Below are 22,930 nucleotides of genomic sequence, written 5' to 3' on the forward strand. Positions count from 1 at the left end.
TTGTCCAGTTGCTGAGTCGTGTTCAATTCTTTGTGACCCCATGGACTGCAGCATGCCAGGCTTCCAGTCCTTCGCTATATCCCACAGTTTGCTCAAACTTGTGTCCCTTGAGTTGATGATGCTATCTAACCATCTCATTCTCTGCCACACCCTTCTCCTTGTGCCTTTAATCTTTCCCAGCACTAGGGTCTTTTCCAGTGACTTGGCTGTTAGCATCAGGTATACAAAGTGTTGGAGCTTCAGCTTCAGCATCAATCCTTCCAATGAATATTCAGGGTTGATTTCCTTTAGGATTGACTAGTTTGATCTCCTTGCAGTCTGAGTGACTCTCAAGAGTCTTCTCCAGCACCACAGTTGAAAAGCTTCAATTCTTTGGCACTCAACCTTCTTTATGTTCCAGCTCTCACATCTGTATACGACTACCAGAAAAACCATAGCTTTGACTATACAGATCTTTGTCTGCAGAGTGATGTCTTTGCTTTTGAATCCACTGTCTAGGTTTGTCATAGCTTTTTTTCCAAGGAGCAAACATCTTTTAATTTCATGGCTGCAGTCATGAAAGGAAAATGGAATGATCTCCATTCATTTCTGAGGCAAACCATTCAACAAGTTTATGCCCAAGTAACCCAAGTTTATGCCCCAAGTGGATTAAAGTGGGTTAATCTTTCCATATAAAATTTTGACACCCACTTCCTCACATACACACACATCATTCACCTCTTAAATCATAGAAACCTGTCAGCCTGTTTAATCCTATCCAAGTAAATGATTAAAGAGTCTTCTACGCAGTATCTAAGCAGTACGATAGGAAATATTTAAAGACGCTGACTTACGGATCTCTCAACAATACAGTCAAGGAAAATGCATTATAGTGAAGTCTACAGGTATCAAGTACCACCTCTATACTGAGAGCATCCACGCAACTTTTTCTTTAACTACTTGCAAATATTAGCAAACAAAATAACCTAACTTCTGAAGGAGTTCTCATGCATAGAATTTAATGTCTAAAAACAAATAGAGTAAAACAATTTTGAGGAAACAAAGTGTATATGAGCAAAAGAAAAATTAAAAAAAGAGTAAACACACTAATATGAATGTTCTATAAATATATGATGCTATGGAAAAAGAAAAAAGTATTCTTGGAAATTAAAACAATGAAAGATGAAACAGTCAATAGAATGTTTAAAGACAAATTTGAGGAAAACTAGAAAAAAAGAGGGGGAAAGGTGGATATATGAAATAGGAAACGAGATAAAGTAGCATTAGTAGCAATAGTAATTAGAAGAGTATTCCAGTAGGCCCTTCAAATAAATGATCACTGATAAAATGAAGGAGAGAAAATGATCTGAATTTCTTTTTCTAAAGCAGAGGGCATTGGGTTCCATATGGAAAGGATCCAACAAATACCCAGAACATATGACGAAAATAATTTCTTCTTTGTGAAATCACAAATAAAAAAATTATATGCTGTGTGAATATATACACATTTTTTTTTGCAAGAGAAATAGGGGAAAATAAGGTCAAACATTCAGAATGGCTTTGGCCTTCAAAACATCAGCACTGTCACAGAGCCTTGCCTTCCAAATCCTAGTGTAACTGGTTTCCTTAGTAGAATTCTGTACCTATCCAAACTATCATGACGTTTTGAGGCACAGTACAAGGTATTGTTTGATCTCTTAAGCACACATACTTAAGAGGCTTCAAAGACTTATCTGGTGGTTCAGTGGTTAAGATACCACCTGCCAGTGCAGGAAACAAGAGTCCCATCCTTGGTCCTGGAAGAGCCCACATCCTGCAGAGCAACTAAGCCCCTGTACCACAGCTGCTGAAGCCTATGGGCTCTAGAGGCAATGCTCTGCAACAGGAGAAGCCACTGCAGTGAGAAGCCCCCATCAAGGAAGAGTAGCTCCCACTCACAGCAACCAGAGAAAGCCTGTGCAAAGCAACAAAGACCCAGTGCAGCCAAAAAGGGAAAAAAAAAAAAAAAAGCTATATATGCTTCATTATAATACAGAAAGTGAGTATTATGAGGTATAAGAAAGAGAGGATCCAACTAAGATAGTTTAATGGTATATATAGAATAGTTCTTAGTTATAGAAGCCTAAAATACATTAACTTGTTCAGATAGAGACTAAGACATTCTGAAAATTTTTCTTCACTTAGTTGAAGTTGAATGCTTGACATATCTAAATATATTGGGAAGAGATTCAGAGAACTGGCAGAGTTTGAAGTTGAGTTTTTATTCAACATAAGAAGGGAAATTATTAACTTCACAGAAAATAGAAACGTAGGCAGAAAACAAAAGTTTATGTATAATACATAGCCTTGCTAACAATGCTAAGAATAGCATTTACATAGTTACAATGTTAACACTGAATATTTCAACCAAAATTTTATGAGAAGAGTATGTTAGGAGGGGTATAGTTTAGGATGGTGAAAAAGAATAAATCTATTTTCCATTTTGACGAAATAATTAATATGCCTTAAAATCAGGAAATAGTTATATGAGAGACAGAGATAGCTATCAAATGAATTAGTTGAAAATATATTTACAGTGGCTTCAAAGACATATAGCATCTAACCTTGTTTTAACTCTCTGACCTCATTTTCTTCCTGTCTCCCCTTCACTCAGTCTACTTGAACTAATATGGATTCTTACTATTCCAGGAACACTTGAGGTATTCTGTGCTTCACAGTGTACACTTGCAGTTCACTTTCGTGGAATGCATTCCCCTAAGACATCCTTATGGTAGCTCTTTTACCTCATTTAGTCAGATCTTACTTTAAATCTCATCATCTCAATGAGCCCTTTCCTAGGTAGCATAATAAGCTCCTGTCTCCCCATCAAACTTTTTATTTCCATTCTTTGCTTTGTATTTATCTTTAACATTTATTATCTAATGATATCTTACATATTACCTTATTTATGATCTGTGTCGCTCTCCATCACCTGCTCGAAAGTTTCTCTCACAAGCTCCCTGAGAGAAGGGGGCATCTGTTGCTCACTGTTGCACCCCCAGTGCATAGACCAATGTGTTGCATGAAGTAGGTGTTTAATAAGCAAGTGGCCATTAGAAAATATTAATGAATTAACAGAAAAAAGAATTTATAACCTTAATTTAAAATTCATTTCTAAATGCGTTTCATGGCAAAATAAAAGAAATAATACCATTTCAAAAAAAGCTGTAAGTCCTTAGTGTATGGTACACATGAATTCCTTATTTTTTAATCAAATATCCTCTAAACATACATTGTATAAAAAATGATTGGGAAAAAGAAGCAGAATTATTGACATTCTCTGCTGTGAGTTCATATGACTTGCTCTAATATTTCAAAAATGTTTGGGAAGAAGATTTCTGAGATTTGAGTTATTTTTCTCATCTGATATTTCTTACAAGACTTTCATTAATAGTTTCAATATGCAGAAGTACGTTATTGTCATTCAGAAACAGTTTGGAGATATATTTCATTATAGAGTTTGCATGCATAAATAAGCATATTATTAATAATCAATGGCAATTAGCACACAATGCACTTCCTCTTAAATTTAATTATATGCTTGATTAAGAGTGTTTGGGTACTTAATTAAAATAAGAAAGTCCAATGATACTTAATTCTCACTTATATTCATATTACAACTCTAATAACTCCAGTCCTCACTCAATCCATGCATAGCTCCTCTTAATTTGAATCAGAAGTATGCATGCTCACTGAATAAAGCTTAAAATGCAATTGACTAGGTCATATCAGAGAAATTTGTCTATAGCCTGACAGTATGGAATGAAGGAACAGTCTAGTGCAGACAGTTGAATAGAGAGATAATTGTCGTAATTGGTTTCAATTAGTTTTTCATAGCTCCAGTGAAGCAATTTCTGTTGTATTATATCATGAACTATAACCAGTAACAAAACTAGTTAGCATTATTAGTAGGTGTCAATGCTTAAAAATGTAAAATATATTCTAAATGTTAAGATCTAAGTGAAGATAAATGAACTGAATAACAATGTAAATGCATTGTTGAGAAACCTTTGTCTGTTACATGTAATATGGTTTGAATGGAATGAAGTCAGACATATTCAATGAACTCAAGTGTCATAAATATATATTTTCAGAGGAAAATCAGTTCATGTGTGAACAGTCATCTTCTCCAGTATGAAACAAGTGACCATTAAATGAACATTAAAATGTGGTGATATCAAGAAACTCACAACAGAGTTAAAATCATAGTTATTTCCCATTAACTTGCTTCAGTTCAGTTCAGTTGCTCAGTCGTGTCCGACTCTTTGCAACCCCATGAATTGCAGCATGCCAGGCCTCCCTGTCCATCACCAACTCCTGGAGTTCACTCAGACTCAGGTCCATCGAGTCAGTGATGCCATCCAGCCATCTCATCCTCTGTCATCCCCTTCTCCTCCTGCCCCCAATCCCTCCGAGCATCAGAGTCTTTTCCAATGAGTCAACTCTTCACATGAGGTGGCCAAAGTATTGGAGTCTCAGCTTTAGCATCATTCCTTCCAAAGAAATCCCAGGGCTGACCTCCTTCAGAATGGACTGGTTGGATCTCCTTGCAGTCCAAGGGACTCCTAAGAGTCTTCTCCAACACCACAGTTCAAAAGCATCAATTCTTCGGCACTCAGCTTTCTTCACAGTCCAACTCACATCCATACACGACCACAGGAAAAATCATAGCCTTGACTAGACGGACCTTTGTTGGCAAAGTAGTGTCTCTGCTTTTCAATATGCTATCTAGGTTGGTCATTTCTTTTCTTAGGTAGCCCAAATAAATTTTGGTAATGTCTGTGTTGCTAAAGAAACTGAAGTATTGAAAGCCTCTTTGGACTCAGTAGTGGATGTCAGAGATAGGATTCCAAGATAAGTTTATTTGATTTCATTACTGGTGCTTTTTTCACTATATTACCTTTTCTAATGACAAGATCAACCACAAGAATGGAAATTAACTGAAACAATCCCCACTAATTCTGTCCTCAACAACGATTACTGTTCTATATTTTTTGTCAATATGAAGTTCAAAATACTTTTACTCAAGGAAGTTGAATTCCAAAGAGATTTGAAATAATTCGGATTGCTCATATTTCCCTAACTTCCCATTTCTTCTTTGAATTAAGCTAATTCTTTAACCATAAAAATTATTGGGAGCCCAGTATGTCTGAGTAAGACTTAGTGCCAAACTGATGCTTTCTAATTGTAGTGCTGGAGAAGACTCTTGAGAGTCTCTTGGACTGCAAGGAGAGCAAACTAGTCAATCCTAAAGGAAATCAACCCTGAATATTTGTTAGAAGAACTTATGCTGAAGCTGAAGAAGCCCCAATACTTTAGCCACCTGATGCAAAGAACCAACTCATTGGAGAGACTTAATGCTGGGAAAGATTGAGAACAGGAGGAGAAGTGGGCTACATAGGATAAGATGGTGGGATGGCATCACCAACTCAGTGGACATGAGTTTGAGTAAACTCCGGAAGACAGTGAAGGACAGGGACGCCTGGCGTGTTGCAGTCCATGAGGTCGCAAAGAATCAGACATGATTTAGCGACTGAATAACAACAGAAAGTATGTCTGAATTGAAAAGTTTGCAGTTTTGATGATGCACATGAAAAATGTACTTTCTCTCTTTATTATGATCTCTAGTCAGAGTAATAGTGTAACAGAGTAACAGTGTTTGCACCTTAAGAAATAGCTAGTAATGTAGAATTTAAAAAGAAAAAGATTGCTAGTGTTAGGTGCTCAGTTGTGTCTGACTCTTTGCAACCCCACGGCCTGTAGCCCACCAGCATCCTTTGTCCATGGGATTCTCCAATCAAGACCACTGGAGTGGGTTGTCATTCCCTCCTCCAAGGGATCTTCCCAACCCAGGGATTAAACTCTCCATTGGCAGAGGGTTATTTACCACTAGCACCAACTGGGGAAGCCCAGCAATTATGGTAAACTTAATTCCATTGATTACCTCAAGGTAGTAATCCCCTTATTGGGCTAATTCTGTATTAATCAAGAGGTTCATCCTAGAACTTGTTCCTAGATACTGTATTAAATCACTTTTGCAAAAATAAAAAAAAAAAGTTTTTTATTTTTTTTTAATTTTTTATTTCTGGCAATGATGAAATATTTGTACTAGAACTGGTACATTAAAATAAAAACTTAAGATATATGTTACTGTTTTGTGGTCAGGAATAGTAGTAAGAAAACATAATGAGCTGGAAGGCTGGTGGCTTTTATAAGTTTTGACAACTGGTGAAGTCATTTTTATGACAATCTGGAAGACAGACCACTGAAGCTTTAGCTTGAAAGGAAGAAGTTAAAAAAAAAAATTGTTAAAGTATGTGGCCTGTTCTTGGCTGCCTTTGACAAGAGGTTACAACAAAAACAGGCGCTCAGCCAGATATTGGCCAGTTTTCAAGAAGAAGTTGAAGAAAATAGAGTCTCAAATTCTTGTGATTTTTAGTTGGAAAAGCCCACTGCTTCTGTACAGTAGAGGATAAGAAGGATTATCAGAGCTTCCTATTAAGTTTCTTAGTCAAAGGATGAAAGGCAGCCTTTGGGCAAAGATCAGATAGAGTGTTACATTCCTGCCCACTTTTTGTTTATTGCTTCTGATCAATTAATGCAGTTTAGTTCAGTTCAATTCAGTCGTTCAGTCATGTCCGACTCGTTGCAACCCCATGAATTGCAGCATGCCAGGCCTCCCTGTCCATCACCAACTCCTGGAGTTCACTCAGACTCACATCCATCGAGTCAGTGATGCCATCCAGCCATCTCATCTTCTACTGCCCCCTTCTCCTCCTGCCCCCAATCCCTCCCAGCATCAGAGTCTTCTCCAGTGAGTCAACTCTTCGCATGAGGTGGCCAAAGTACTGGAGTTTCAGCTTTAGCATCATTCCTTCCAAAGAAATCCCAGGGCTGACCTCCTTCAGAATGGACTGGTTGGATCTCCTTGCAGTCCAAGGGACTCTCAAGAGTCTTCTCAACACCACACTTCAAAAGCATCAATTCTTTGGCGCTCAGCTTTCTTCACAGTCCAACTCTCACATCCATACATGACCACAGGAAAAACCATAGTCTTGACTAGACGGACCTTTGTTGGCAAAGTAATGTCTCTGCTTTTGAATATGCTATCTAGGTTGGTCATAACTTTCCTTCCAAGGAGTAAGTGTCTTTTAATTTCATGGCTGCAGTCAACATCTGCAGTGATTTTGGAGCCTCCAAAAATAAAGTCTGACACTGTTTCCACTGTTTCCCCATCTATTTCCTGGGAAATGATGGGACCAGATGCCATGATCTTAGTTTTCTGAATGTTGAGCTTTAAGCCAACTTTTTCACTCTCCTCTTTCACTTTCATCAAGAAGCTTTTTAGTTCTTCTTCACTTTCTGCCATAAGGGTGGTGTCATCTGCATATCTGAGGTTATTGATATTTCTCCCAGCAATCTTGATTCCAGCTTGTGCTTCTTCCAGCCCAGCATTTCTCATGATGTATTCTGCATATAAGTTAAATAAGCAGGGTGACAATATACAGCCTTGATATACTCCTTTTCCTGTTTGGAACCAGTCTGTTGTTCCATGTCCAGTTCTAACTGTTGCTTCCTGACCTGCATGCAGATTTCTCAAGAGGCAGGTCAGGTGGTCTGGTATTCCCGTCTCTTTCAGAATTTTCCACAGTTTATTGTGATCCACACAGTCAAAGGCTTTGGCATAGTAAATAAAGCAGAAATAGATGTTTTTCTGGAACTCTGTTGCTTTTTCCATGATCCAGTGGATGTTGGCAATTTGGTCTCTGGTTCCTTTGCCTTTTCTAAAACCAGCTTGAACATCTGGAAATTCATGGTTCGTGTATTGCTGAAGCCTGACTTGGAGAATTTTGAGCATTACTTTACTATCATGTGAGATGAGTGCAATTGTGCGGTAGTTTGAGCATTCTTTTGCATTGCCTTTCTTTGGGATTGGAATAAAAACTGACCTTTTCCAGTCCTGTGGCCACTGCTGAGTTTTCCAAATTTGCTGGCATATTGAGTGCAGCACTTTCACAGCATCATCTTTGAGGCTTTGAAATAGCTCCACTGGAATGCCATCACCTCCACTAGCTTTGTTCGTAGTGATGCTTTCTAAGGCTCACTGGACTTCACATTCCAGGATGTCTGGCTCTAGGTCAGTGATCACACCATCGTGATTATCTGGGTCATGAAGATCTTTTTTGTACAGTTTTTCTGTGTATTCTTGGCACCACTTCTTAATATCTTCTGTTCTGTTAGGTCCATACCATTTCTGTCCTTTATCGAGCCCATCTTTGCATGAAATGTTCCCTTTGTGTCTCTAGTTTTCTTGAAGAGATCTCTAGTCTTTCCCTTTCTGTTGTTTTCCTCTATTTCTTTGCTTTGATCTCTGAAGAAGGCTTTCTTGTCTCTTCTTGCTGTTCTTTGGAACTCTGCATTCAGATGCTTATATCTTTCCTTTTCTCCTTTGCTTTTTGCTTCTCTTCTTTTCCCAGCTATTTGTAAGGCCTCCCCAGACAGCCATTTTGCTTTTTTGCATTTCTTTTCCATGGGGATGGTCTTGATCCCTGTCTCCTGTACAATGTCACGAACCTCAGTACTGCCCCAACCAGTAACGCTGAAGAAGCTGAAGTTGAACGGTTCTATGAAGACCTACAAGACCTTTTAGAACTAACTCTCAAATAAGATGTCCTTTTCACTATAGGGGACTGGAATGCAAAAGTAGGAAGTCAAGAAACCCCAGGAGTAACAGGGAAATTTGGCCTTGGAATACGGAATGAAGCAGGGCAAAGACTAATAGAGTTTTGCCAAGAAAATGCACTGGTCGTAGCAAATACCCTCTTCCAACAACACAAAAGAAGACTCTACACATGGACATCACCAGATGGTCAATACTGAAATCAGATTGATTATATTCTTTGCAGCCAAAGATGGAGAAGCTCTATGCAGTCAACAAAAACAAGACCAGGAGCTGACTCTGGCTCAGATCATGAACTCCTTATTGCCAAATTCAGACTGAAATTGAAGAAAGTAGGGAAAACCACTAGACCAATCAATGCAAGGTAGCTTCAAAAAGAGAATGGTTAAAGCAAATTGGGGTTGGGTGGAGAGTTTTTACTGGCACATGAAAATGACTGGAAGCAAATAAAACCAGTTCCTATTAAGTTTTTAAAGGGAATTTTATCCAAATAAATCCTATAACTCATCTGCAAAACTCTTTGGTTATTCAGGGCTTCTCTGGTGGCTCAGATGGTAAAGAATCTGCCTGCAGTGTGGGAGATTTGGGTTCGATCCCTCGGGTGGGACGATCCACTGGAGAAGGGACTGGCAACTCCAGTATTCTTGCCTGGAAAATCCCATGGAGAGCGGAGCCTGATGGGCTACAGTCTGTGGGATTGCAAAGAGTTGGACACGACTGAGTGACTAACACTTTCACTTTCATTCAGTACTTATGGAAATTTTCAAGCACCAAGCCTGCATTAACAGCTGTAGGACATATGAAATGTGTACCCCAAGGATAGTGTATTCTCCAATACCCACTTCAAATTTCTCCATGGAAAATATAGACAAAGAAGAACTATTTGACAGGAAATGGTAGGCAACAGCACGAGACAGGATAAATGGGCACCTTCTCAAGAGCAGAAGCAGGGTTTTCAAGGGTATGATCAACAGGATCTGTCTATTTCCATGACCACTGTTTGTGGAATATTCTCTTTTCTTCCCTTATCCACATAGGGGTGTTTTATTTGACCATTCATTTTATTCTTTTAACAGATCCATGAGGAACTAGAGGTGACCTTAATGGAAAAACAAAACAAAAACCTATCCATTTCCCAGAAACCTGGAAATTTGAGCAGATGTAGTAAAGAGAAATGGTTGTGTCAGGAATAAAAGGGAGGGGAAGGAGAATTTCTCTGAATATCCTCTGACTAAATTCCCAGTAGCGTGGAGTTCAACCTGCCTGGCACTACAGCTTCATGGCCTAAGTGAATGATAGAGCAACAGAATAGAAAATGATTGGGTCTCTGCTTACCGACAGCAGTCTGTTCCATTCTAGCCTAGACTTGTCAGAGAGTCACATAGAGGGGTCATAACTACTGTCTATTTAAGTCATTTCATTTTGGGGCCTTTTGGCAGCATTAGCATAGCATTGACTCTGGGGGAGCTAAAATTATTAACCCTAAAATTATTTTCTGAAGGGTTTTCTCATGTATATGGTATTCTGCTTAAGCCATTAATTTTGTATATTGCCCTGATCACATCTTGTACATTTCTATCTCTGGGTCTTTATTCATGTGATTTATTTGACTTTTCTTGAGTCCTCCCCAACTAAAATCCTACTCATCTCATTTCATACAATATCCTTTCTTTTGTATAAATATATATTTAAAAAATTTTCAGCTTATGAAATCAGTTTGATTACTTAATTGCCAGAAAATTGTATTATGCATGTTTTATGTTTCCAATTGAGTTATAAGGTCTAAACAACAGCTATGTTGACCTGTTTTTTATAGCCCTTTGATAGTTATACCTCAGGATTCAATAATTATTTGATAATTGATTAATTGCTGAAATATAATGGCATCTCTCATCCTATTTGAGAAAGATATAGTCTAGTAAGTTATCTCTAACCAGTATGACACATCATTTTACCTGTGGTGGATTCATTTTGATATTTGGCAAAACTAATACAATTATGTAAAGTTTAAAAATAAAATTTAAAATAAATAAATAAATAAACTGCTAAAAAAAAAAAGAAGTTACTTTTATCCAAAAAGTCTTAATAACGATACTTGTCCCAATTCTGTCATATAAAGAGGAAAGTCTATTCATGTTTTCCTGTTTTTCTGAAGCAAGCTGTCAAATGCTACCACTGCCAGATGTAGCATTATTCCATTTCTAGAAACATTAAAGTGAGGATGACTGCTAATATATTTTCATTCTCTAATTTTCTTTGGCTTTGTTAAGATTCTGGTAGCAATACAGGATGTAGTTAGGTTTAAATAATCATAACGTTTTTCATTTTACATGACCTTTCCACCCATATCATTCCAACTATGATAGTTTACAAAACAAAAATACTGTTCTTCATAAGTTCATTTTAGGTGGTAAAATTTATTTTGCCAAAAGGGCACTGATATTTGAAATTGAAAGAACATTAATTGCCTGTTAATCACAAAACAAAAAGTACATATCCACTAAATTACTGTCTGTTGATATTGTGCAGTAGATTTTTCTATTTAACCATTACTCTTGATCTAACTCGCAAAACTTATCTCTATTGTCTATGGGCCCTACCTCAGTATCAAAGTAGAATGATGTTACCTAGGTAGCATACAATTTTATATGTTTGATTTACACTGAAATTTCCACTATTTCACACTAACTTCCTTTGGAAATAGCAGCCCAGCCAAAAATTTATGTTAATTAAAAAAAAAAAAAAGTGGCAATAGACTTTTGTCCTTCTCTTGCTTGAAATATTGGGTTTGCCAAAAAGTTCATTTGGGTTTTTGCATACAGTGTGATGAAAAACCCAAATGAACTTTTGGCCAACCCAATACATTCTGTTTATATACTCCTCCCCTCCCCTACCGGAGAAGGTGATGGCACCTCACTCCAGTACTCTTGCCTGGCAAATCCCATGGGTGGAGGAGCCTGGTAGGCTGCAGTCCATGGGGTCACTAAGAATGGGACTGAGCAACTTCACTTTCACTTTTCATTTTCATGCACTGGAGAAGGAAATGGCAACCCACTCCAGTGTTCTTGCCTGGAGAATCCCAGGGACAGTGGAGCCTGGTTGGCTGCCATCCATGGGGTAACACAGAGTTGGACATGACTGAAGTGACTTAGCAGCAGCAGCAGCCCCTCCCCTACAATCAGTCTAGTAATCTATTTTTCATTTAGGCAGATTTGTTCTTGTTCAGTCACTCAGTCATGTGGACTCTTTGCGGCCCCATGGACTGTGGCATGCAGGGCTTCCCTGTCCATCACCATCTACTGGAGCTTGCTCAAACTCATGTCCACTGAGTCAGGGATCCATCCAACCATCTCATCTCTGTTGTCCCTTTCTCCTCCTGCCTTCTATGTTTCCAAGCATCACAGTCTTTTCCAGTGAGTCAGCTCTTCCCATCAGGTGGCCAGAGTGTTGGAGCTTCAGCTTCAGCATCAGTTTTTCCAGTGATATTCAGGGTTGATTTCATTTAGGATTGACTGGTTTGATCTCAGTGCAGTACAAGGGACTCTCAAGAGTCTTTTCCAGTGCCACAATTCAACAGCATCAATTCTTCAGTGCTCAGCCTTCTTTATGGTCCAACTCTCACATCCATACAACACGACTGATTAAAAACATAGCTTTGACTGTATGGATCTTTGTCAGCAAAGTAATGTCTGAATTAAAAATTTAAAAAGTAATTTTTAATATGCTGTCTACATTTTTCATAGCTTTCTTCCAAGGAGCAAGCATCTTAATTTCATGGCTGCAGTCACAATCCACAGTGATTTTGGAGTCAAAGAAAATAAAGTCTTTCACCGCTTCTATCATTTCCCCATCTATTTGCCATGAAGTGATGGGACTGGATGCCATGATCTTCGTTTTCTGAATATTCAAAAAGCTTTTGGATGAAAGCTTTAATCTAGCTTTTTCACTCTACTCTTTCACCTTTGTCAAGAGGCTCTTTAGTTCCTTTTCGCTTTCTGCCATAAGGCTGGTGTCATCTGCATATCTGATGTTATGTTAGATATTTCTGCCAGCAATCTTGATTCCAGCTTGTACTTCATCCAGCTCGGCATTTCATATGATGTACTCTACATATAAGTAAATAAGCAAGATGACAATATACAGCCTTGATATACTCCTTTCCCAATTTGCAACCAGTCTGTTGTTTCATGTCTGGTTCTGACTGTTGCTTTTTGACCTGCATACAGATTTCTCAAGAAGCAGGTATGGTGGTCTGTTACTCCCATGTCTTTAAGAATTTTCCAGTTTGTTGTGATCCACACAGTCAAGGATTAGCACAGTCAATGAAACAGGTAGATGTTTTCCTGGAATTCCTTTGCTTTTCTATGATCCAAAGGATGTTGGTAATTTGATTTGGATTCCTCTGCCATTTTCTAAATCCAGCTTGTACCTCTGGAAGTTCTTGGTTCACATACTGTTGAAACCTAGCTTGGAGGATTTTGAGCATGACCTTGCAGGCATGTGAAATAAGTGCGACTGTGTGGTAGTTGAACATTCTTTGGCATTGCACTTCTTTAAGATTGGAATGAAAACTGACCTTTTCCAGTCCTGTGGCCACTGCTGAGTTTTCCAAATTTGCTGATATACTGAGTGCAGCACTTTTGCAGCATCATCTTAGAGGATTTGAAATAGCTCAACTATAATTCTATCATCTCCACTAGCTTTGTTCATAGTGATGCTTTCTAAGGCCCACTTAACTTTGCACTCCAGGATGTCTGGCTCTAGGTGATTGATCATACCATCATGGTTATCTGGGTTATGAAGATTTTTTTTTTGTATAGTTCTTTTGTGTATTCTTGCAACCTCTTAATATCTTCTGCTTCTGTTAGATCCATACTGTTTATGTCCTTTATTTTGCTCATTTTGCATGAAATTTTCCCTTGGTATCTCTAATTTTCTTGAAGAGATCTCTAGTCTTTCCCATTCTATTGTTTTCTTCTATTTCTTCTCATTGCTCACTTAGGAAGCCTTTTTTTATCTCTCCTTGCTATTCTTTGGAACTCTGCATTCAGATGGGTATATCTTTCCTTTTCCCTTTGTCTTTCACTTCTCTTCCTTTCTCAACTATTTGTAAGGCTTCCTCAGACAACCATTTTGCCTTTTTCTATTTTGGGGGGATGGTTTTGATCACTGCCTCCTGTACAATGTTATGAACTCTTCTATAGTTTTTCAGGCACTTTTTCTATCACATCTATTTCCTTGATTCTATTTGTCCCTTCCACTGTATAATCATAAGGAATTTGATTTAGGTCATACCTGAATGGTCTAGTGGTTTTCCCTACTTTCTTCAATTTAAATCTGAATTTTGCAATAAGGAATTCATGACCTGGGCCACAGTCTGCTCATGGTCTTGTTTTTGCTGACTCTGTAGAGGTTTTCCATCTTTGGCTGCAAAAAATATAATCAATCTGATTTCTGTATTAACCGTCTGGTCATGTCCATGTGTAGAGTCGTCTCATGTGTTTTTGGAGGAGAGTATTTGCTATGACCAGTGCACTGTCTTGGCAAAACTCTGTTAGCCTTTCCTCTGCTCTTATTTCTTATTTTTCTGAGTCAGTAGTTTGACTTCCTTTTCATTAAGTTAAAATAATTTTTTAAAAATGGGAATTTATCCTTTTGATTGCTAAATCTGAGACTTTTCGAAGCTTCAGGATGACTTCTAAAATAAGGAATGTGGCCTAATGTTTGTTCCATCTCCAAAATCCCGTTGAGAACTGTGGTATGACCAGCAGCTTAGGATTTATTCTCATGATTAGAAACTGGCTTTTTTTCAGTTAATATGTTTGCATAAGAAAACAGTTTTGAATGATACAACTATGTAATTTTACCCATACAAGTTGGTGCCAATGTGTTTCTTTGCTTATTATGATACACGTTTAATTCATGATATGCCTTCTACTCTTTTCTATTGCACCTGTTGCCATCTACTGTTTTGTGTCTAAACATTACTCTTATAAACTCTGTGATGATCATCTTTTATATTTTTCTATCAAAAGAGATAACTCAATTGATTGAACAATTCTTTGTTTGCTTGCCAAATTACCACACAGTGTACCAAGTTCTTGATACACAAAGATGAATTAGAGCCCCTGTTTCAAGATGTTAATAGGCAAATGTGTAAAGAAGTAAATTCTATTTGATTATATCTACTGAAATAAAAGTCCATGGGCACATGATAAATAGAATGACTGATTCAAAATATTCACAAAATGTTTAGTCAAACCAGAGTCTCCAATGAATTCTCAAAGACCGTTTATGTCCTATGTGAGTGAAATGGCTCAGTATCTGTGATAAAAGAACATCTTGTACTACAAAAAAAAGTTTTAAAAAATGTATTAGTTAAGTGCTTGGTAGTCTCAGGATGAGAGGTACTAAGGTGGTTAAACTTGATGTTACACTCTTCTAAATTATTTTTAATCACCTGGAAAATAAAACCCTGAGATTAATTTTCTGTAAGAAGTATAAACAACATGATTTTACTTTCCTTAGTAGATATAATTTCACAATGTTTTAAAGCATTGTTAATTGATCTCAGCAGGATCATGCTTCATCTTTTTGACTGAACAACTATGCAATTGTATAGTCATGGTATCCATTATTTTTTCATTTGATTTTTATGCCAGTTTTCAAGGTCAGGTTTTCTTCTCGATTTTTTGCTAAGTATCTTGCCTTTCACAAGTACCCATGTGTTCCTAGCAAATGGGGATTTATTTTTTTAGAACCAAGTTTGTTTTAATGTGTTTGTTAGTATAAATCACTCATCTTTTTCTAAATTACTTGGCAGTTTTACTGAATTTCTCCAAGAAAAATATGATTCTGTTCTTTTATAGTTCTTTATATATACTCTCAGGATTTAAATTGTCTTTTTAACGTTTTATTCTTTAACTTATTGGGATCATGTTAGGCTGCAATACAGGGAAGATCTTTCTATAAGCACTGTACCTTGTATGGTGCTTGATATGATACCAACCAAGAGATGAAAGAATGAATGAGTCAGTGACATTTTGTAAATATTGTTATACAAATCTACTGAAAGTTGAGATTCTTGATTGCATGCACATTCATGGTCAACTCTTTGTGACCCCCATGGACTGCAACTTGCCAGGTTCCTCTGTCTATGGGACTTTTTAGGCAAGAATACTGGAGTGGGTTGCTATTTCCTCCTCCAGGGAACTTCCCCACCCAGGGATCAAACCTGTGTCTCCTGAGTTGCCTTTACTGCCGTGCCATGGGGAAGCCAGGAGTTGAGATTACACCTTGAATAATTAGCATTTAATGATGTTGACTGAAAACCATGCATAACCTAAAAGTTGAGAATTATGTTTTATTTGCCATACATACTGAGGACTTAAGCCAGAGAGAGAATCTCTCAGATAGCTCTGAGGGACTGTTCTGATGAGGTAAGGGAAGAGCCACTATACATAGAAGTTTTTGCAAAAAAAAAAAAAAAAAAAAAACCCTCAAAAACAGAAAACCAAAATCCTATAACAATGGGTAGTTGGAACACAAAAATATTACTATTATAAAAAAACTAGACATCTCAAATTAATGAACTTAGCACTTTTCTATGTGTAGAAAAATGCAAAGATGTAGACTCAACGAAATCATTCCTTTAATTTGTACCTTAACAGGCACAAAGGGTCTTAACTTGAACCTTACCTTAATCATAATAGGTGCGAATGGTCAATTTCCTTTATTTCTCCATCCTCAGTTACCTAAAGGTGTACAACTGGGTGTGGATGCAGTGGCTCATGGCTTGATGGCTGCAACATCCTTTGTTTACTGATATGGCAAGTGACATTTTTGTCCACAGTGAAGTCATGACCCTACCTTTAGTAGATCATAACTTAATCACACCTAATTAAGATGTCTCAAATGCAAAATTGATTGTAATAATAGTAAAGTTGCAGTTTGTTGAGCTAATAATAACATCTACCATGTACTGAGTGCTCGCTCAGCATATAAATGACATATATATATATATAAATATAATTTTATGTAATCTTATCAACAGCCCTTTAAAGTTGATACTCCCCAATACAAATAGTATACATACATTATTTTGGCTGTTATTCTTTTTTAAAATTAATTTTGGTGATCCTATTTAATGCAGTTTTTCATATTAAATTGAATTAGTATATATTAGTAAACTCACACTGTACATATCATACATAATATGAAAATCTCTGCTCATATATACATTTAGGGATTCCAATTATTTACTCTCAGTTTTTCTCTCTGGAAGTACTTATAGTATCTCTCTCACAGTAACATTTAATGATGGAGAAGTTCTCTTTTCTATTCATGACATATGCATGTTATATAGATTCACTGCTGTTGCTGCTTAGTCACTGTCATGTCTGACTCCTTGTGACCCCATGGACTGTGGCCCACCAGGCTCTGTTCACAGGATTTTCCAGATAGGAATGTGGAGTTGATTGCCATTTCCTTCTCCAGTATATTCACTACATAAATCTGTTTTTTGGCCAACCCTTTTGGAATACTTTTATACAAATTTAGTTTCAACCTTATCACAGCCATAGAACTATCTTCACTATATTTTTAAATCTAATAACTATTAGAGTTCTTTGATTCTTATACTTTAAATTTTGAATATGCTTGATAATTCTCATATTTTTCACCCTCTAGCTCCCTAAAGATTTTGGCACCAGAGACTGGTTTTGTGAAAGACAAAGTTTCCATTGACTGGGGTGGAGGAAGAGATGGTTCAGGGAGTAATGCAAGCGATGGGGAGTGGTAGATGAAGCTTTGCTCAGTAGCCCTCTGCTCACCTCCTGCTGTGTTCAGGAGGTGAACACACCTGGTTCCTAACAGACTGGTATCAGACTGCAGCCCAGGAGTTGGGGATCCCTGCTCTAGCTAAGTCTTTATCCTGTTTTTAAAACAACATGCATCCACCATGGGTATACACCAATACAATATTGTAAAAAAATAAAAATAAAAAACATAATAATATAAAAAAGAAAAAAAAACTTATGTCATAATCTAGACTAATTAAACTTTCTCAATTATATACTTTTATTTAAGCCTGTATGTTTCTTTTATCCCAACTACCTACCTGCTAAGTTGCTCAATTCAACTGTTTGTGACCCCAAGAACTGCATGCTTCTCTGTCCATGGGGATTCTCCAGGCAAGAATACTGGAGTGGGTTGCCTTCCCCTCTTCCAGGGGATCCTCCCAACCCAAGAATCAAATGCAGGTCTCCTGCACTGCAGGTGGATTCTTTATTGTCTAAGCCACCAGGGAAGCCCAGAAATACTGGAGTGGGTAGCCTAAACCTTCTCCAGGGGATCTTTCTGACCCAGGAATCAAAATGGGGTCTTGGTTATCCCAATTACTACATTATAATTAATATTCTGTAGTCATTTATTTTGTTGGTTAGCATCATTTATTAACTCTATGAAGGAAGAGCCATGTCTGTCATTTGCAAAACTAAGAGAAGGGGGTGCTAGAGTATGAGGCAGTTATGTAGCATCACCAACTTAATAGACATGATTTTGAGGAAACTCCAGGAGATAGTGAATGACAAAGGAGCCTGGTGTGCTGTAGTCCATGGGGTTACAAAGAGCTGGACACAACTGAGCGATTGAACAACAGTCCCCCAAACATTGCCCATGACAACTGCTTAATAAACATTTGTGGAATGAACATCACTTTTCATTGGGTAACAGCATGTACTTGTGCAATGATCTAAGTCTTTTAATTTAGAGACATACCCAAGTCTAAAACTTACTAGTTGTGTGGCCTTGAAAGTTACTTGATTCCCAATTTCCCTTTCTGTACAATGAGGGAAATTATATATGATGCTAGGTATTTTGTGAGGAAAGTTATGACCAACCTAGACAGCATATTAAAAAGCAGAGACATTACCAACAAAGATCTGTCTAGTCAAAGCTATGGTTTTTCCAGTGTTTATGTATGGATGTGACAGTTGGACTATAAAGAAAGCTGAGTGCCGAAGAATTGATGCTTTTGAACTGTGGTGTTGGAGAAGACTCTTGAGAGTCCCTTGGATTGCAAGGAGATCCAACCAGTCCATCCTAAAGGAGATCAGTCCTGGGTGTTCATTGGAAGGACTGATGTTGAAGCTGAAACTCCAATATTTTGGCCACCTAATGCGAAGAGCTGACTCATTGGAAAAGACCCTGATGCTGGGAAAGATGGAGGGCAGGAGGAGAAGGGGACGACAGAGGGTGAGATGGTTGGATGGCATCACTGACTCAATGGACATAGGTTTGGGTGGACTCCAGCAGTTGGTGATGGATAGGGAGGCCTGGCATGCTGCAGTTCATGGGGTCGCAAAGAGTCTGACATGACTGAGCAACTGAACTGAACTAAAGGTGTGAAAATGAATGCTTAAATCAGAATATGGTTCAGAGTTGGTTTCAATGACTGAGGATATTAGATTCCTCAAACTGTTGATTTTTAGAAAGCAGGGAATGCGGTGTTTTTTACACTGGTACATATCATAGAGCATTGTTAATGGTAAACCTCAAGAGCTTCTGATGAATAAATTAATTAAATTAATTGTCACTTCAGTTCAGTTCAGTTGCTCAGTCGTGTCCGACTCCTTGCGACCCCATGAATCGCAGCATGCCAGGCCTCCCTGTCCATTGAGTCAGTGATGCCATCCAGCCATCTCATCCTCTGTTGTCCCCTTTCCCTCCTGCCCACAATCCCTCCCAGCATCAGATTACTTTGCAACGTGTATTACTGAGCTACCTCTCCATGTATATCTTCGTTTTCTCTTGAAATTCAAACTCTTGATTGCTGGTAGAAGCAGTGTTTAAAAATTAGTCTATCTTAGCTAGTTTTACAACTCTTATAGTAATGACAAAAAGCTAATTTTATGTAAAAGTTCATATTGCAACACTATTTAGAAAAATCAAGAATAAAACATGAATGTTTAATCAGAATATAGCATTTTTATTTTTTAATATAAATTTATTTTAATTGGAGGTTAATTACTTTACAATATAAATTTATTTATTTTAATTGGAGGTTAATTATTTTACAATATTGTATTGGTTTTGCCATACATCAACATGAATCCGCTATAGGTATCCCATGGACAGAGGACCCTGATGGGCTACATAGCATTGGGTTGCAGAGTTGGAGAGTAGCCCACCATTTTAAAAAATGCTATATATATACAGAATATATATATATATTCCAGGCAAGAATACTGGTGTGGGTTGCCATTTCCTACTCCAGGGAATCTTCCGGATCAAACCACATCTGTCTCACTACATCTCCTGTATTGACAGATAGATTCTTTACCACTATCACTATCTGGGAAGCATATAATTCTTCCAGCTAATAACATATATTTCTTGGCTCTGCGTTTTAAAATGGACATAAACAGCATAGAGAGAGAAGTCCCAAATTAAAGGGTTGGGAGGGGACAAAAAATAGAAACCATGAGCAATGGCTATACAATTGGGATCTATTAAACCTGAATGTGAAAGTTCTTAATAATGTGTTCATGAATTCCTCAATGTACAGAGGATGATGGGTAGGTTATTTTTAATGAAGGTCAAAGAACAAGGGCAAACAATAGCAGCAGTTTCCTGAAGAGGAGAACCAGATATATTTTGGATTTTTTTCTTTTAGCTTAATTTTGAAACAGCCTAAATTATTATCTGTCTTTTGTTTTCAATATAATTCAGCCACAAGGCAAGAGGTAAGATTAGGTAATCTTTAAAACTCGAATCAGTGTTATTATGCATTCAGTGATTCACTTCATATGTTTTCTTTTTGCTTTAGTACTTTTTCTGTGTAATGTTTATTTGTTCATGTAAATAAAAGTTAAATTTGAGCATAGCAACTATTTAGACACTTTTTCTTGTCCTCCTTTCATTTCTACACCTGAAGCTTCTTGTGAAATAATTTGGAAACTCCTTTTTCCCTAGATGTAAAAGTTCATGATAATTGAAGTCCTGACCTCAATTATTTCTTGAGGGGTGAGAGGGAAGGAATAGATTTATTCTAAAAACACAAGTGGTAATTTCATTAAAATTATTTCCTTTTTCTTTACTATATTCAAGGGATTGAATTCTTAACTCATTTCATCAAAACTTATTAACCTCCCCTCTCTTGCAGCAAACAGCTCATCTATTAATCAACTAAATTTTCTTAAAAATTAACTATTCCAAAATAAATTGTTCATTTCAAAAATATTTTGTAAAGAATGACTGAAAATTTACAGGAAATAAATGCGTTAAATTTTACTGAAAATGAACTATAGAATTTGCCTTTATGAAATGGTAAAGTGAAATATTAAAAATCATTAACCATGGTTACAGATACTTAAAATATTTTGCAAATAGTAGTTTATAATGTATAATTAAATGCTAAGGTAGCTTAATGAATTACCTGTTATTTATAGAAACCATTGATATTTAATTAATAATAGTCAAGTTCTTTACATTTCTAGGCTTGAGAACTTTAAATAATTGCTTTAAACTGAAAGTATATACTTTATTTCTAATGTATATAAGGAAAGTTCTATGAATCTTCAATACTTCTTTCACTGATTGACCTCATTTGAAATTCATGACTGATTTTTTTCTTTTCAGTACCATTGAAAAATTAAACAAACAAAAAATTTTGTTCACTTAAGAAATACTCTCAAAAGTACCATGTGCATATTATGGGTAAAAATATAAAATTTCAACTTTGTTTACTGCACTAATTATCCATAAATGATTGTTGATTTTATACAGTTGCTACTACATTTTATAAAGTGTTTTTTATTTTGGTATTTTTACTTAATATTTTTATTGATAAATCCCATGGATGGAGGAGCCTGGTAGGCTGCGGTCCATGGGGTCGCTAAGAGTCGGGCACGACTGAGCGACTTCACTTTCACTTTTCACTTTCATGCATTGGAGAAGAAAATGGCAACCCACTCCAGTATTCTTGCCTGGAGAATCCCAGGGATGGAGGAGCCTGGTGGGCTGTCGTCTATGGGGTCGCACAGAGTCGGACACGACTGAAGCGACTTAGCAGCAGCAGCAGCAGAAGCATCAAAGTAATGGAGAGTGTATTGATGAAACTTGATTTTTATATTACTATGTTAGTAGAATATAACATTGAAAAAGCCACATAAATGATATTGCTCTTTTTAATTGTCTGTGAAATGTGATTTATTTGTTGTTTAGTTGCTCAGTTTTGTCTGACTCTTTTGTGACCCCATGGACTATAACCCACCAGGCTCCTCTGTCCATGGGATTTCCCAGGCAAGAATATTGGAGTGGGTTGCTATTTCCTTCTCCAGGCGATCTTCCTGACTCAGGGCTAAAACCTGATTGTAAAATATGAGTAATAAATATTAATTTTAAAAATTGCTACAAAAATAATATAAAATATCTAAACCCAAGGATAGAACCCAGGTGTAAAATATGAATAATTAATCCTAATTTAAACAATTGTTACAAACTTAATAACAAATATCTAAATTTTTCTAGCATGAAGATAGGCATGTAATACCTATTCAGTAAAATTTTGGTCCTTTTCCATACTTCTCTGTTGATGTAATTGAAATAGAGGACATTTCCATTATTTTGTAAATCTTCTTAAAAGGAAAAAGGACATCTGTATCTACATGTAATTTTATAAATCTAAAACATAAAAATATGTATTAAAATAACTGTAAACTCCTCTTCCTTCTATTCTGTAGAATTGCAGAGTAGCTCTTGTGGAAATCCAGGAGTTCCACCCAAAGGTGTGTTATATGGTACAAGATTTGATGTTGGAGACAAGATCCGCTACAGCTGTGTAACTGGGTATATCCTCGATGGCCACCCTCAACTCACCTGTATAGCCAATTCAGTCAATACAGCCTCATGGGATTTTCCTGTTCCTATCTGTAGAGGTAAAGAAAAAAATAATGCTTATCTTTATGTTGACTGAGTATTGCTTTGCCATAATGAAAATATTTTAAAAATGAGTGATATATATTTGCAAAAGATATTTAGTGCTTGTTTCTTTTATAAAATCTGAGGCTTAGAAAAAAATAAGCACTTACAGTATATGACAGATTAAAGAAAATACTTGAAAACATTACTTGTGAAATAAGACAGTGCATTACATTATATATGTATGTATTTATGCATACATTGTGTATATGTGTCAATATTTATATTAGAAAAACATACAGAGTTTATGAT

At 36.8% G+C, this 22,930-nt stretch overlaps 1 protein-coding gene across 7 annotated transcripts in view; it reads left to right on the plus strand.

The window, feature by feature from the left end:
- CSMD3 (CUB and Sushi multiple domains 3) overlaps nt 1-22,930 on the plus strand; it is a 1,461,887-nt gene that overhangs the window by 304,565 nt on the left and 1,134,392 nt on the right. For all 7 annotated transcript variants that reach the window (XM_070802767.1, XM_070802766.1, XM_070802772.1 and 4 more), the window contains exon 4: nt 22,441-22,635. In XM_070802767.1, the coding sequence (XP_070658868.1) occupies nt 22,441-22,635 (195 nt within the window). The remainder of the gene's footprint in view (nt 1-22,440; nt 22,636-22,930) is intronic.

This window comes from Bos indicus, chromosome 14 (assembly GCF_029378745.1).
Source record: "Bos indicus isolate NIAB-ARS_2022 breed Sahiwal x Tharparkar chromosome 14, NIAB-ARS_B.indTharparkar_mat_pri_1.0, whole genome shotgun sequence".
Lineage (NCBI taxonomy): Eukaryota > Metazoa > Chordata > Mammalia > Artiodactyla > Bovidae > Bos > Bos indicus.